This window comes from Charadrius vociferus, unplaced genomic scaffold (assembly GCF_000708025.1).
Source record: "Charadrius vociferus isolate BGI_N301 unplaced genomic scaffold, ASM70802v2 scaffold7, whole genome shotgun sequence".
Lineage (NCBI taxonomy): Eukaryota > Metazoa > Chordata > Aves > Charadriiformes > Charadriidae > Charadrius > Charadrius vociferus.
Window position 1 is genome coordinate 2,880,911 of NW_009649308.1, and position 11,430 is coordinate 2,892,340.

At 38.0% G+C, this 11,430-nt stretch overlaps 1 protein-coding gene across 1 annotated transcript in view; it reads left to right on the top strand.

The window, feature by feature from the left end:
- Positions 1–11,430, top strand: part of AFF2 (AF4/FMR2 family, member 2) — a 243,237-nt gene that overhangs the window by 8,441 nt on the left and 223,366 nt on the right. Inside the window, exon 3 of the mRNA XM_009889318.1 lies at positions 1,857–2,747. Within this exon, the coding sequence (XP_009887620.1) occupies positions 1,857–2,747 (891 nt within the window). The remainder of the gene's footprint in view (positions 1–1,856; positions 2,748–11,430) is intronic.

An 11,430-nucleotide genomic window follows, 5' to 3' on the forward strand; every position in this document is an offset into this window, starting at 1 on the left:
GGGGGTTGAACAGAGAGAGCCTGGTTTTGGCTGCTGCCCAAACAGCTCATTGTGCGACTCAGTTGAAGGAGACTGCTCATATACAAAGAGCTTATTCTTGGCTTAGCTAGAATATAATTTTTGCCACTAAAATGACCAACCTAGGGACTCAGTGAATAAAAGTGATTCGTGATTCTCCACAACTTGGATTATTAACTGTGTCAGTTAGGAGCACTGGCAAAATGTATATAGATGAGAACCACATTGAACAGTTAATTTTTAAATCACTGCCTCAGTGCAGCGGTAATATATGTTCCAATCCCTGAGAATAAGCAAAAGGAAATTTGCATTTATTATCTTCTTTTTCACATTTTTTATGGCATGTGCTGTACTAAGGAGAAAAAAAAAAATCTTTCTGCAATATTCTTCTCATCTTCCTGACTAGTTCAGCAGTGGGTAATATAAGCAGATATTTCAGGAGAAATCCATGCATGGATTTTTTTTCATCACTCAAACTTCTGCTTAATACTTGAGGAAAATGGGATCAGTGGCATGGTGGGATCCCTTGCCGAAGCATGAACTGCTACACTCTCTAACCAAGCGTGAGCTCATAGTGTTGCCTTTCCCCATCTTTATGGCCTGATATTAGGCGTCTTTGGACTGTGACACTACTTGCTGTATTGAATGAAAAAAAAAATAATCCCAAAGATAAGTAAAAGTATAGTTGGCTGTACCCTGAAGTATCTTACATACACTGAAACTTCATCATTTAATTCCAGACTGGAGAAGTTAACCAACTGCTTGAACAGGAACTATAGTTTTGCTTTGTTTTTATCCTTTGAGTCTTGTAAAGTAATAAGCATGGGGAATAACGTGTTTTAGTTCTTTGCTGGTCATTTCAATGGAACATAAAGGTCAATAAGAAGGCTGGTACTTTGGGTCTGTGTGGGGTGAGTTAGAACAGGGAGAGGAAATTAGCTGCGTATTAATTATAGCTTCCAGTTTATTTGTCCAGCTTTTTATAAGTGAAAGGAAAAAGAACCAAAAGCCCCCGCTTCATGCTTCAAAAGAAAAAGTATAATAGCAGTGAAACACAGATGAGTCAGTATTTATTTAATAATTACTGGAATTCGAAGGAAAGCATGATTCACAAATACAACCAGCCCGCAGACAATGGAAGAATCCCGATACTTAAGAATGTGGCAATCATGTCTATTTATGTTCTATAAGAAAGTATTTTTGCATGATCTCTTATTTGAAGCTACTGTAGCATTTGGGTGGGTAGAAGCTTTTTCTTTTCTCGATTCAGATGGTAGATACCTCAGGTCAAACGGAACCCTCTATAGAAAAATAATTGGAGTTACAGTGGAGTGAAGAGTTTGGCACTATATGTTTATTAGAGACTACCAAGCTTCTATTTATGGCAGGGCTGTGGGTCAAGGGGCTGATGGAGCAATAACATACTTAAATAAACTGTGTGATTGCAATTCAAATGCTCAGTAGCCAGTAATTGCACGTTCATGTTTTTCACGATATGAAATGAGCAAGCTGAACATCTCTGACACAAAACCAGCTTATTTTGCTCCTAACATCCATAACTGATGCAATTTAAACACTTCTCTGAGAGCATATTTAAGAAACTGGGAAGCAGTATACAAGTGTTACTCATGCAAGCCTGTTTCAAGAGATTCTTTGAACACAGTTATTGATAGGTTTTTCTTACATAACATATGCAAAATGTAATTGAAATTAAATTAAATGTCAGCATGACACCATTAAACAGCTAACATTTGCCGTCTTCTAAGACAACTATTCTGAGCAGTAACTTTGTAATCAGGAATTTACTCACTCTTTTCCTTTATTTTTTGATACTCTAGACAAATAAAGGCGATGCCCTTGCAAACCGTGTCCAGAACACATTGGGAAATTATGATGAGATGAAGGACCTGTTAACCAACCATTCCAACCAGAGCCACCTTGTAGGAATCCCAAAGAATTCTGTCCCGCAGACACCCATTGACAAAAATGATCAGAACTTTTTCCCAGAACCAAGAAACAGGATGATCCCATCTCATCAGATCAGCGGCCACTCATCGACATCGATGCCTCCACCTTCTTCATTGTCATCTAATTCTACTCTACTACACAGTCACCAGAGCAGCAGGAAGTCGAGGACAGACTGGTCACGTGGTGGTCACAACTCTAGTGGGGCCCAGCCAAGCCAATCCAGTAGTCAACAGAGTCGAACAAAACATAGCTCTTCTCATGACCAGCCACAGGGCAGGTATGAAGACCTCTATAATTGTCAGAGTGAGCAGCATAAAAGTGGAGGAACTGAGGAAGCAAATTCTGTGGCAGCATCTTCACATTCAAGGAGGCATACTCATTCAAAATCAGCAGCTGGAGAACATAATTATAAAGAAAACAGTCATTCAAAGTCACCCACAGAGCTTGAGTTTGTAGGTCATGGTCCTGGATCTCCGCTTCCTTCCACATCTTTGCTATCTGCGAACAATGGTCTTTCGACCCAGAATTTCCCACCAGGACTTCACTGTAAAAACAGTATGGTCCAGCAAAAGCCTACAGCATATGTCAGGCCTATGGACGGTCAGGACCAGGTACCTAATGACTCACCTGAACTGAAACCTCCGATAGAAATTGAGAGTGGATATGGAAATCAATCCTTTGGAACGCTGCTGGAAGGAAAAGTGAACACACCTAGTTCGAAGAACAAAGTACCAAAGCTCAACATTCCTCCTGTTACTGAAGTAAGTAGTTTAAAATATCTTCTCTTTTACTGCTTGAGTATGTCATGCACTGAATATTTTCCTCTGGAAATACGCAGCTCCATTTCCTGGGATTATGGTCTAAAACATTCCTGTTTTCTAGAATGTGCATGACTACTTTTGGCAAAGTTTGTTGTGATAGTCCCAGTAGCAATATTTAATGAAGTTTTAAAAGCACAGTTTGGAATACTAACTTTGGAATACTTGTTTCTGATGAATATTAAAAAGCTAGATCTCTGTTGGATGTAATAGCTGTAATATATTTATACCAGCTAGAATTCTGGACAGAGAACTCTAATATCTCAGTTTATCTGCAATTTTCACTCTTGCATTTTCAGTTAGGAGCTAATTTGATAGAAAGATTGCTGTTCTAAACTAAGGAAAAATGGAAGTGTTCAAATTTCAGTGGTACTAAATAGTTCTACCAGTAAGGAGTTTATTTGCAGAGTTTGCTAAATTCCTGTTGCTTTTAATGGAATTAATGTGGCTTAAATTCTGAGCAACGCTTACGAAAATGTGTCCCATTAAAGCTTTTCTGCGTTTTGAAGAGCTCTTAATATTGGGATTCAGTCCCAGTCTCTGCTACCAAAAGTTTAAGCTGTTGAATTTTGTATTGCTGGTCAGTACAGTAGTCCTGTGAGGAACATTTTAGTTGGTTCATATTTGTGTCCATTCCAAGCACAGATGTATAATAAGGATACCAATTGAACTATTTCTACTCTGTATACTTTTTCTCTTATTCTGAGTTTCTCTAAAGCAGTAACCTTTGCAAGGTAGGTTTATAGTGTACGTATGAGCAGAATTGCAATATGAGTTTTTCATAGCTTTCTGTTTTCTCCAAAGTATTTCCCTGCTTGGTAATATTTTTATACTAGGAATGAGGAACGATGCACTCTTAAACCACTTTATTGCAAAAGGTCAGCTTTTTCTATTGGAATAATTGTTTCAAGCCAATAATTTGTTTGACTATTTAAAAACTTGATGTTATTTATTAACATTCCAAGCAGCAACAAAGACTGATGTGTTTTGCAGTAGAGCTTGGAATAATTTTCTGGGAACTGCATCTGAAAACAGTAAAAGGCCTATTTATATCAAGTGGAAGCTGAGGGTTGCTTGCAGATGGTGTTTTATTAGAAAATGTATTTGTTAATAAACGTAGCTTTGTACAAGATTACTTTACAGATGTTTCTGTTTATTTTTACCTTAGGTTAAAAATCTGCTGATGTAGATGGCTTCATAGTCTGTTGCGATTTGTCCTTAGCATTGTTTGGCAAGTAAATAATTGCACGCAAAGGAAATAATGATGTTGCAAAAGCAAATATGTTTTTTCACTTTTGCCATCTATTAGCACTATGAATCAATAGAGGTACTTTAAAGTGCAGCATTAATATGAAGTATTTTTGGAAACAGAATGTACCTTTTGCAACTTGTATCAACTATTAAGAATGCATTTTTTTCTTTATTTAATTGTTGAGTGAAATCCTTGCACTGTTGAAATCAGTTGAGTTGTTAGCAATGTTTTTTGGGTACAGGATTTCATCCACAGTCTTCTTGTGTAGCTCTAAGAACCTCTGATGTGAACTGTTTTTTTTGGAAAGATTCCTGGTCACACAAATGAAAAATTGCATTGTGAATTTGTTGCTATAGCTGCTTTAGTTTACGTCCTGTGTAGTGAAAAGTATAGGTGTATAATTAATTTCATTTATGATCAAATAAATGCTAAAACTCTAGGCACTTTAGAAATGAATGCAGATAATAATCTTAAAACAGTCTGCATAATAAGAGCGAACAATAATTTGAAGAGGAAAAGAAAACCCAACGCTGTGTTCAGGTGACGAATAACTTTCCTTTCCGATACAGAACATATGACGATAGCCAGACTGGTGGATCTTTTACAGGCAAATCTCCTCCTGAGTCTGGAGGTTTGGATTTTTTTTTCGCCTGTGTCAGGACTGTGAACTTTGGCCCTCTGTGTTTTTCCACAGATGTGTATCCTGAATTTGATTTACCCTGCGTTCAGCAATAAAACTCCTTCCAATCCAATGTTATAGATAACTGGTTTAGTTTAAGCTTAATCAGAACTGACAGTGCACACCTGTGAAACCCATAACCTTTCCAGAATGACTGCAGCGAGTGGCTCTGTTGTAATCTTTATACAGTTGATGTGGAGGCTTATGATCCTTCGGTGGTGCTTATCAATTTACGAACCTTCCCTAGCCACCTCGAGCCACAGTGATCTGCTTGAAACGATTTTGCTCCTGCTCCATGGGTTTCCATCCTAACACTGTTCCAGGTGGTGGCCGCGATCTTCTTCAAACTAGCAGTAGGAGATTTACTTTTTGGAGGCATTTCTCCATGATTTGTTCTGTGGCTCTTCTATATCTTTGAGTCCATTTTTTCAGATTGCTGAGTGTACTCATAGAGATTGCATACCAAAAGTTTTTCAGTTGATTTCTCTCAAAATTTTGCGTGCTCTTAAGATGAGGAATTCCATGAAGAAATAAAATTCCTAGGTGATGGTTCTGCAATAATGGCATCTCTTAAAACGTGCAAAGTTGGAAAAGAAAAGGACAATTTTACTATCTTAAGGAGGGGGAGGGGAATAAGTAACCAAATATTTGAACAAGCAGATTTAAAAGATGAGTTCAGACTGATGTGGAAATATGGTCTCATTTATCATGGCTTAATGGAATAGGATGTTGAGTGCCCTGGAAGCATTCTGCCATGTGTAAGGAAGTGATCAATTTTATAACATAATTTGTGTCACTTGAGGTGTTGCTCTGAGAATCTTTGCTCGTTTGCTGGGCCCAATTCTGCCCTCAGAGATGCCCATCCATCTTTCAGCTCCTCTGGAGTGGACAACGTTGTTAATGCCTTGCTGCTGGCGTGTCTCCACTGTGCAATGGATTGTGGTTTAGTGATTTGAGCTTGCAGACATTCACGGTAAGTTTACACAGACTTACCAGGCTGGGTCAGGATGTAGTGTTAGCAGCACTTCTGCACCCGTGGACTAATCCTTGCCCCTGAGTGGATGCTGTTGTGTAATTTCCAGACCCTGACTCACCCACACAGTAGGTTCAGAGCTGGCTGCACTGTGAGTGGCCATTTCTGGTAGAGAAATAGGAACAGGAGAACCTCTGTAGGCTTTTAGTTATGTCCTGTAAGGATTTCTGTATGATTTTGCGATCCTCTTGATTTCTTTTACCTTTCTTCTTCATTTTACTTACCAGTATTAGTTTCCAAGGGTGAAGGTAAAAAAAAAATGTAGTGTTTGGTGCCTTGAGCGAAACCCAATGCACCCTGGCTTGCCAGGCTCTGAGATTGAGAAATTGTAAAGCAGACCTTTTGGAACTGGGAGGCCGTATGGCCATCATGTGACTTCAGGGGGACATGCAGAAATGCACCAGATATCATGACATAGAATTGATAACAATGGCCCTGGAGCTAAAACTGATAGAAAAAATTATAGAAAGCCTCAAGCTGTAAACATGATTTCCTGGTCCTTTCTTATTAACTCTCATCTCTTTAGCCTGTATTTATATACATACTTACATATATATATATATATATTATTTTTGAACTTGCATTTAACATTTGCTAAATTGTGGCAAGCCTGGGACACTGCAAGGAGCTTTTGCATTATGTACAATTCCACCTACTTAAATTCTATGATAGCAGGTGATTGTTAGCTCTCAAAGAGAACTGCATAGTTAAATCCTATGCATCTCTTCAAAAAAGTAGAGGTTAGAGATCACGGTAACAGCTGATCTTCTCTCTGCTGCATTAAAATCCAGCATCTTGATACATGTATGTATATTTAAACCTCTAGGAATCAGACGCTTGTAAATTATTTCAAATCGACTAACTCAGCAGGAGATAGCTGAAAGAAAGCCTGTACTTTTCAGATTGGGCTCGAACACGTATTACTGAGAGTACTGAGTAAAGCAAAGGTTGTTAAGGTCTGTGGGAACATAAGAAGATGCGTTCCTGGAAAATCTTATGTGCAGTTCTCCAGAACAATGCATGGATTTCCAATAAATGTTTAGGGATGGGAAATCAAGGGCAATTAAGATAATGCTTGATTCTCAAGGTAGAGTTTTTAAATCTCACTGCAAAATTGGCCTCACGTTCCTACAAAGTAGCAAATGTTCATATACCAATTTTTCCCCAAAATACAAAGCTAGGAAGAAATCCAAAAGGCCTACAACATCTATGTCACCACCCACTTAAGTAATAAAAAAAAGAGAACTTCTATTTTCACTTTACTTCTAGGAAAATATTTTGACGTGTTCAGTATACTGCAAAGTGATAAGCTTCTGTTACGTGTTTCAAATCATTCTGTTATCGCTGCATGTATTGATTAGCTTAGTACTTTCTGAGCTAGCTATAAAAAAGTCTGCTCTCTTTCTGCATTAAAGAGCAAGAAAAATTGACAGGTAGATAACCATATTGATTGAACCTAAATAGTAAATGCAAGAGGCTTATATATGACTTATAAAATTCTTTATAGGAGCCAAAGCCAATTTAATATCGCCCTTTTTTTTTTTTAATTAAATGGAAAGTAGATGTCTTTAATTAACCACCCCCACACCCTTTTGATATACATGCTACTCTGGTTGCCAACTATAGTACATTACCATAGTTGTGGGCAAATCACTTTTTTCAGATGCAAGCTTTAGCTGTCCCCCAGACTTTGAGCTCTGAAGAAAAATGGACTGAATCACGCATTAAGCTGAAATCCCTTTGCTTGGTTCATATTTCAAAAGTCTGAGGCCAAAAACAAACCCAAAGAGCAGTATTTCTTGCAGTATTACAGGTTACAGCCATATGTTTTTCATTTGTAAATACTGTGAGAAGTAATGTTCTTGTGATACTTCTAAATGAAGACCATATGACACCACTCGACTGAAGACCTCTTCTTGTGGCCTTTCTAAGGCTACTGTCCGATTGCTTGGACAGTTGCTAGCAAAGCTATTTTATGGGGATAGCAAGAGGACAACCTGCCTATTTTAAATCAAACATAAATAAGCATGTTTAGGGCCTGATTTTGTACTGCTGTGACCAATGGGAACTTTGCGTTTCACATCAGACTGCAGTACAGGGCACTTTAATTCAGTTGAATAGGTGTGGTTAAAAGAACTAACCATGTACATCATTTGGTTTGGATAAGGAAGGGTTAAATAGCTTCTTTCCCATTGTGCATTTGTTAGTGTGTGGTGGGTTTTTGTCTTTTCTTTTTTTTTTTAGTTACTCCTAATCTTTTCTTGCTGGGTGAAAGAAAAAAAATCTCGGTGAAATTACAGTACCTCTATTTGTGAAGAGTCAGTCTCATGGTGTCTTGAAAAGTGGTTTTTTTTTTTTTTTTTTTAACCTTTTTGAAATTCCCAGTGCCAAAGTAACTGCTTGTAAGTGGCTTGTTACTGGTCCAAGTTAAGTGTAAGAAATACTATTATTCAAATGGTATCATGTGAAATGTCACAAAGTGAAATGATCTCAAAGGCTTTGGGGAGAACAGTAGTAGAATTTGTTTTGCTTGAGCAAAGATGTGGAGCCATCATTTAACAGCTGCAGGGGGACTGTAGGATGTATTCATAGCTCAGCCAACAGATTTGGTCTGTGACTATGGGACAGTAACTTTAGTACTTCTCAAACTCATCATAGCCAGTTTAACTTGTAGAGGTTTCTTAATCAAACAGAAGGCAGAAATCTTTGTCAATCAATCCTGTTCTTCATTTTGATGAGTGGTCCTCAGTGCTTTGGTGCATCTGACTAGGACAGGGGGTTATAATATTTACTCTTCACCCATAGAGGAGTATTGTTTGGGTATCTCATGGAAAAGCATTATTATGGCAGCTTTTCCATAAGATTGCATCTTTTCTGTTTTCTTCCATTAATTTAAGGAAAATATCACAAGCCCTATAAGGTAGCATTAGGTGTTGTAATACCTTCACATTGACTGGTAATGTACTTTTTGAATAATGACCAGGAGTTGGTAGAGCCAATTTTTCAGCATCTTGTTTCCATCCATCTGGCATGCAAATGCATAAGGAAGGATGCTCTTGGATCTTGATAGTCTACTTACTTGTCAGCTAACGAGGGCGTTCTTCTAGGGCAAGTCCATCAGGTGTAACCGAGTTGCAGTCCTTGCACTATTTCTTAATACTTTTGTGGAACATGACTTGCTTTAATAAATATATTCTCTGTGAACTGTAAAACAAAGAATGCTCACGTAAGAAAATATGAGAAAATACTATCTTCAGTTATTTGAATTTTTTATTATGTGTGTTTTCACTCTGGGCTGTGATCAGCCCTCGAGTGAACAGCAGGCATGCTTCTTACTGAGAACAGGATTGGAAGGTATTTGGATATCAGTTTGGCCCTCTCTGCTAGAATGAATGGCCATTTGTAAACCTTACTGTCAGCTATGTTAAATATTATTTTATCTGATGCAAACCTTTAAAGTAACACACATCTAATTTCAAAGAACCTACCTACATATTCTCTGCTCTTTCCTGTCATAACTTTTTGGATGTTTTTTCCACAAATTCTTCTGTTCTTTTCTTTGTGGAGAGCACAGGAATTAAGGTTTTAAATAGTCTGAGAACACAGAAGTCATCTTTTTTAAAGTACAGGCAAGAGAGTATGCACACATTTTTGCATGGGCAATGACAGCTGCTGTGAGTCATCGCTGGGACTGAACCTGAGGCTTTTCAGGACAGCCTCTGCTTCTTGAACGAGAGCGGGGACTCTTGCTAGTAGCTATAATTGACTTTCTCCCAGGGCCACTGATTTAGCGAATATGATGAAAGTACTACATCTAATACACACCTGTTAAATGTTTAAAAAGAGGCATAAAGAAAATACAAGAAAATCAGTGGGCGTAAATGTAGGCTCGGGGAAGAAAGTTCTAATCCTGATGAAAATGGTATTCAGGTAGAAAATTGGTCTTTGCTTTATCTGGTAGGCGTAGATCAGTAAGGAACAACTGGAATGCTCTCTTGCAAACGCCAAGAATCTGGGCAGCTGAATGGCGCAGAAAGTGCGAATACATATTATGGAAGTAATAGGAAACCAAACAAACCCTGTTCAGATGCTATGTTAGCAGCTGAGATGGAAGCATAGCTAGTGAAAGGTAAAGGAGGAGGGATAGTACCATATATTGTCAAGCTGAATGAAGATTTACAAAGAATGTTGCAAGAAGTAAAATAAGGCTTAGAGAAGGAATAAGGAGAAAAGGGTACTTATGCAATAGAGGTGTGGTAGACATTAAGGAGATGTAGGTCTGATCTTGAACATACAGGGAACCTTTGCTTCAGCTTTGAGTAGGAACATGCTGACCATGAAGCAGAGGATGGACAATGGAAGTGAGGACAGGGAAACGACTTACCACAGGGGAAAGAGGAACTACAGTACTTAGGTACGGTTGGCTTTCTGGTGGGAATCGCAAGAGCGGGAAGTGCTTAACTGTTCTTGAGCTCATCAAACTCCATCTTGTGAAAAGCTGTATGTGATATGCAAGCAATTAACCCATGATCCAGAAGGCAGCCTCCTCCTGCTCTGTGTTCTTGCATTTTTACATGTGTAAGATGCTTACTTGTATGCATACCTCTGGGTTTTTTGTATGCTTAGTTCATTGACATGCAGAATTATACTCAGATTTTAAACCGTTAGAGCAATACCGTATGAATCATATTTATAACATACCTTCAAAGTGTGAAAATCAGAGGAGGGTCTTATATATGAGCATTTCTGGCTTTATGGCCAGAGCCACCCCACTATAAGCTAGTTGTCTCTGATCGAAGTATGGAAAAGCATTTAGGAGCTGCAGGTGAAAACATCATATGGGAATACTTTAATAAAAAAAAAACAGAGTGAAAGAAAGTTGAACATATAACTTGGCAACTCTCCATGAACTGCAGATATAGGTTAAAGTTATTTAGTTGGCAGGCGGTTGCTAGTGTATTAGCAATGTTGGGGGGGGAATCTAATTTCTGTATTTTGGCTTGTGCAGTAAAGAAATTCCTCCCACATAAATATGTTCATTTCACCTTCTGGGAAGTAAAGAAAGGAAACTGTAGCTGCAGTCTGTTATTTAATCTTCCTGAAATTAGCATTTGGTGCTCAGGAAGATTGAAAGATTTAATGCCAATGCCTTCCTCAAAAGAAAGAAATGACACACCACATATGTTTTAGCACTGGTTAGACTGTTAAATGGAATTAATCAAAATCCATGTTAAAATATTTCCATGCGTTAATTAGCAACGGTTTGGAACATTAAAATACATATTGGCTTGGGAATAAATTAGTGAAGAATATCAGATTGAGTTTGTGGGCTTTTAATTGCAACATAATATATTATGTGTTTTGGAAAGGTAAATGTAAATACACTCCTATGAAATGCTATGGCAATGTGCACTTAAAAATTGTGTAATAAAACAATCTAAAACAGGCTTTCGTTATGGCAGAGAGTGATACCATTTCCCATTTTAAAAGAAACATTAAATCGTTCCCTCATATAATAAAGCCAGAGAAAAACAGTTTTAAAATGCCAAGAGTTTCATCTCAGGCCAAAGGAAGTTTTAAAATTTCTCCTTTGAAAATCGTGATGATGTAGCAAGTACCAACACCAGGTCTCCTGTTGTGAGTAGAAGAATTCACATTTGCC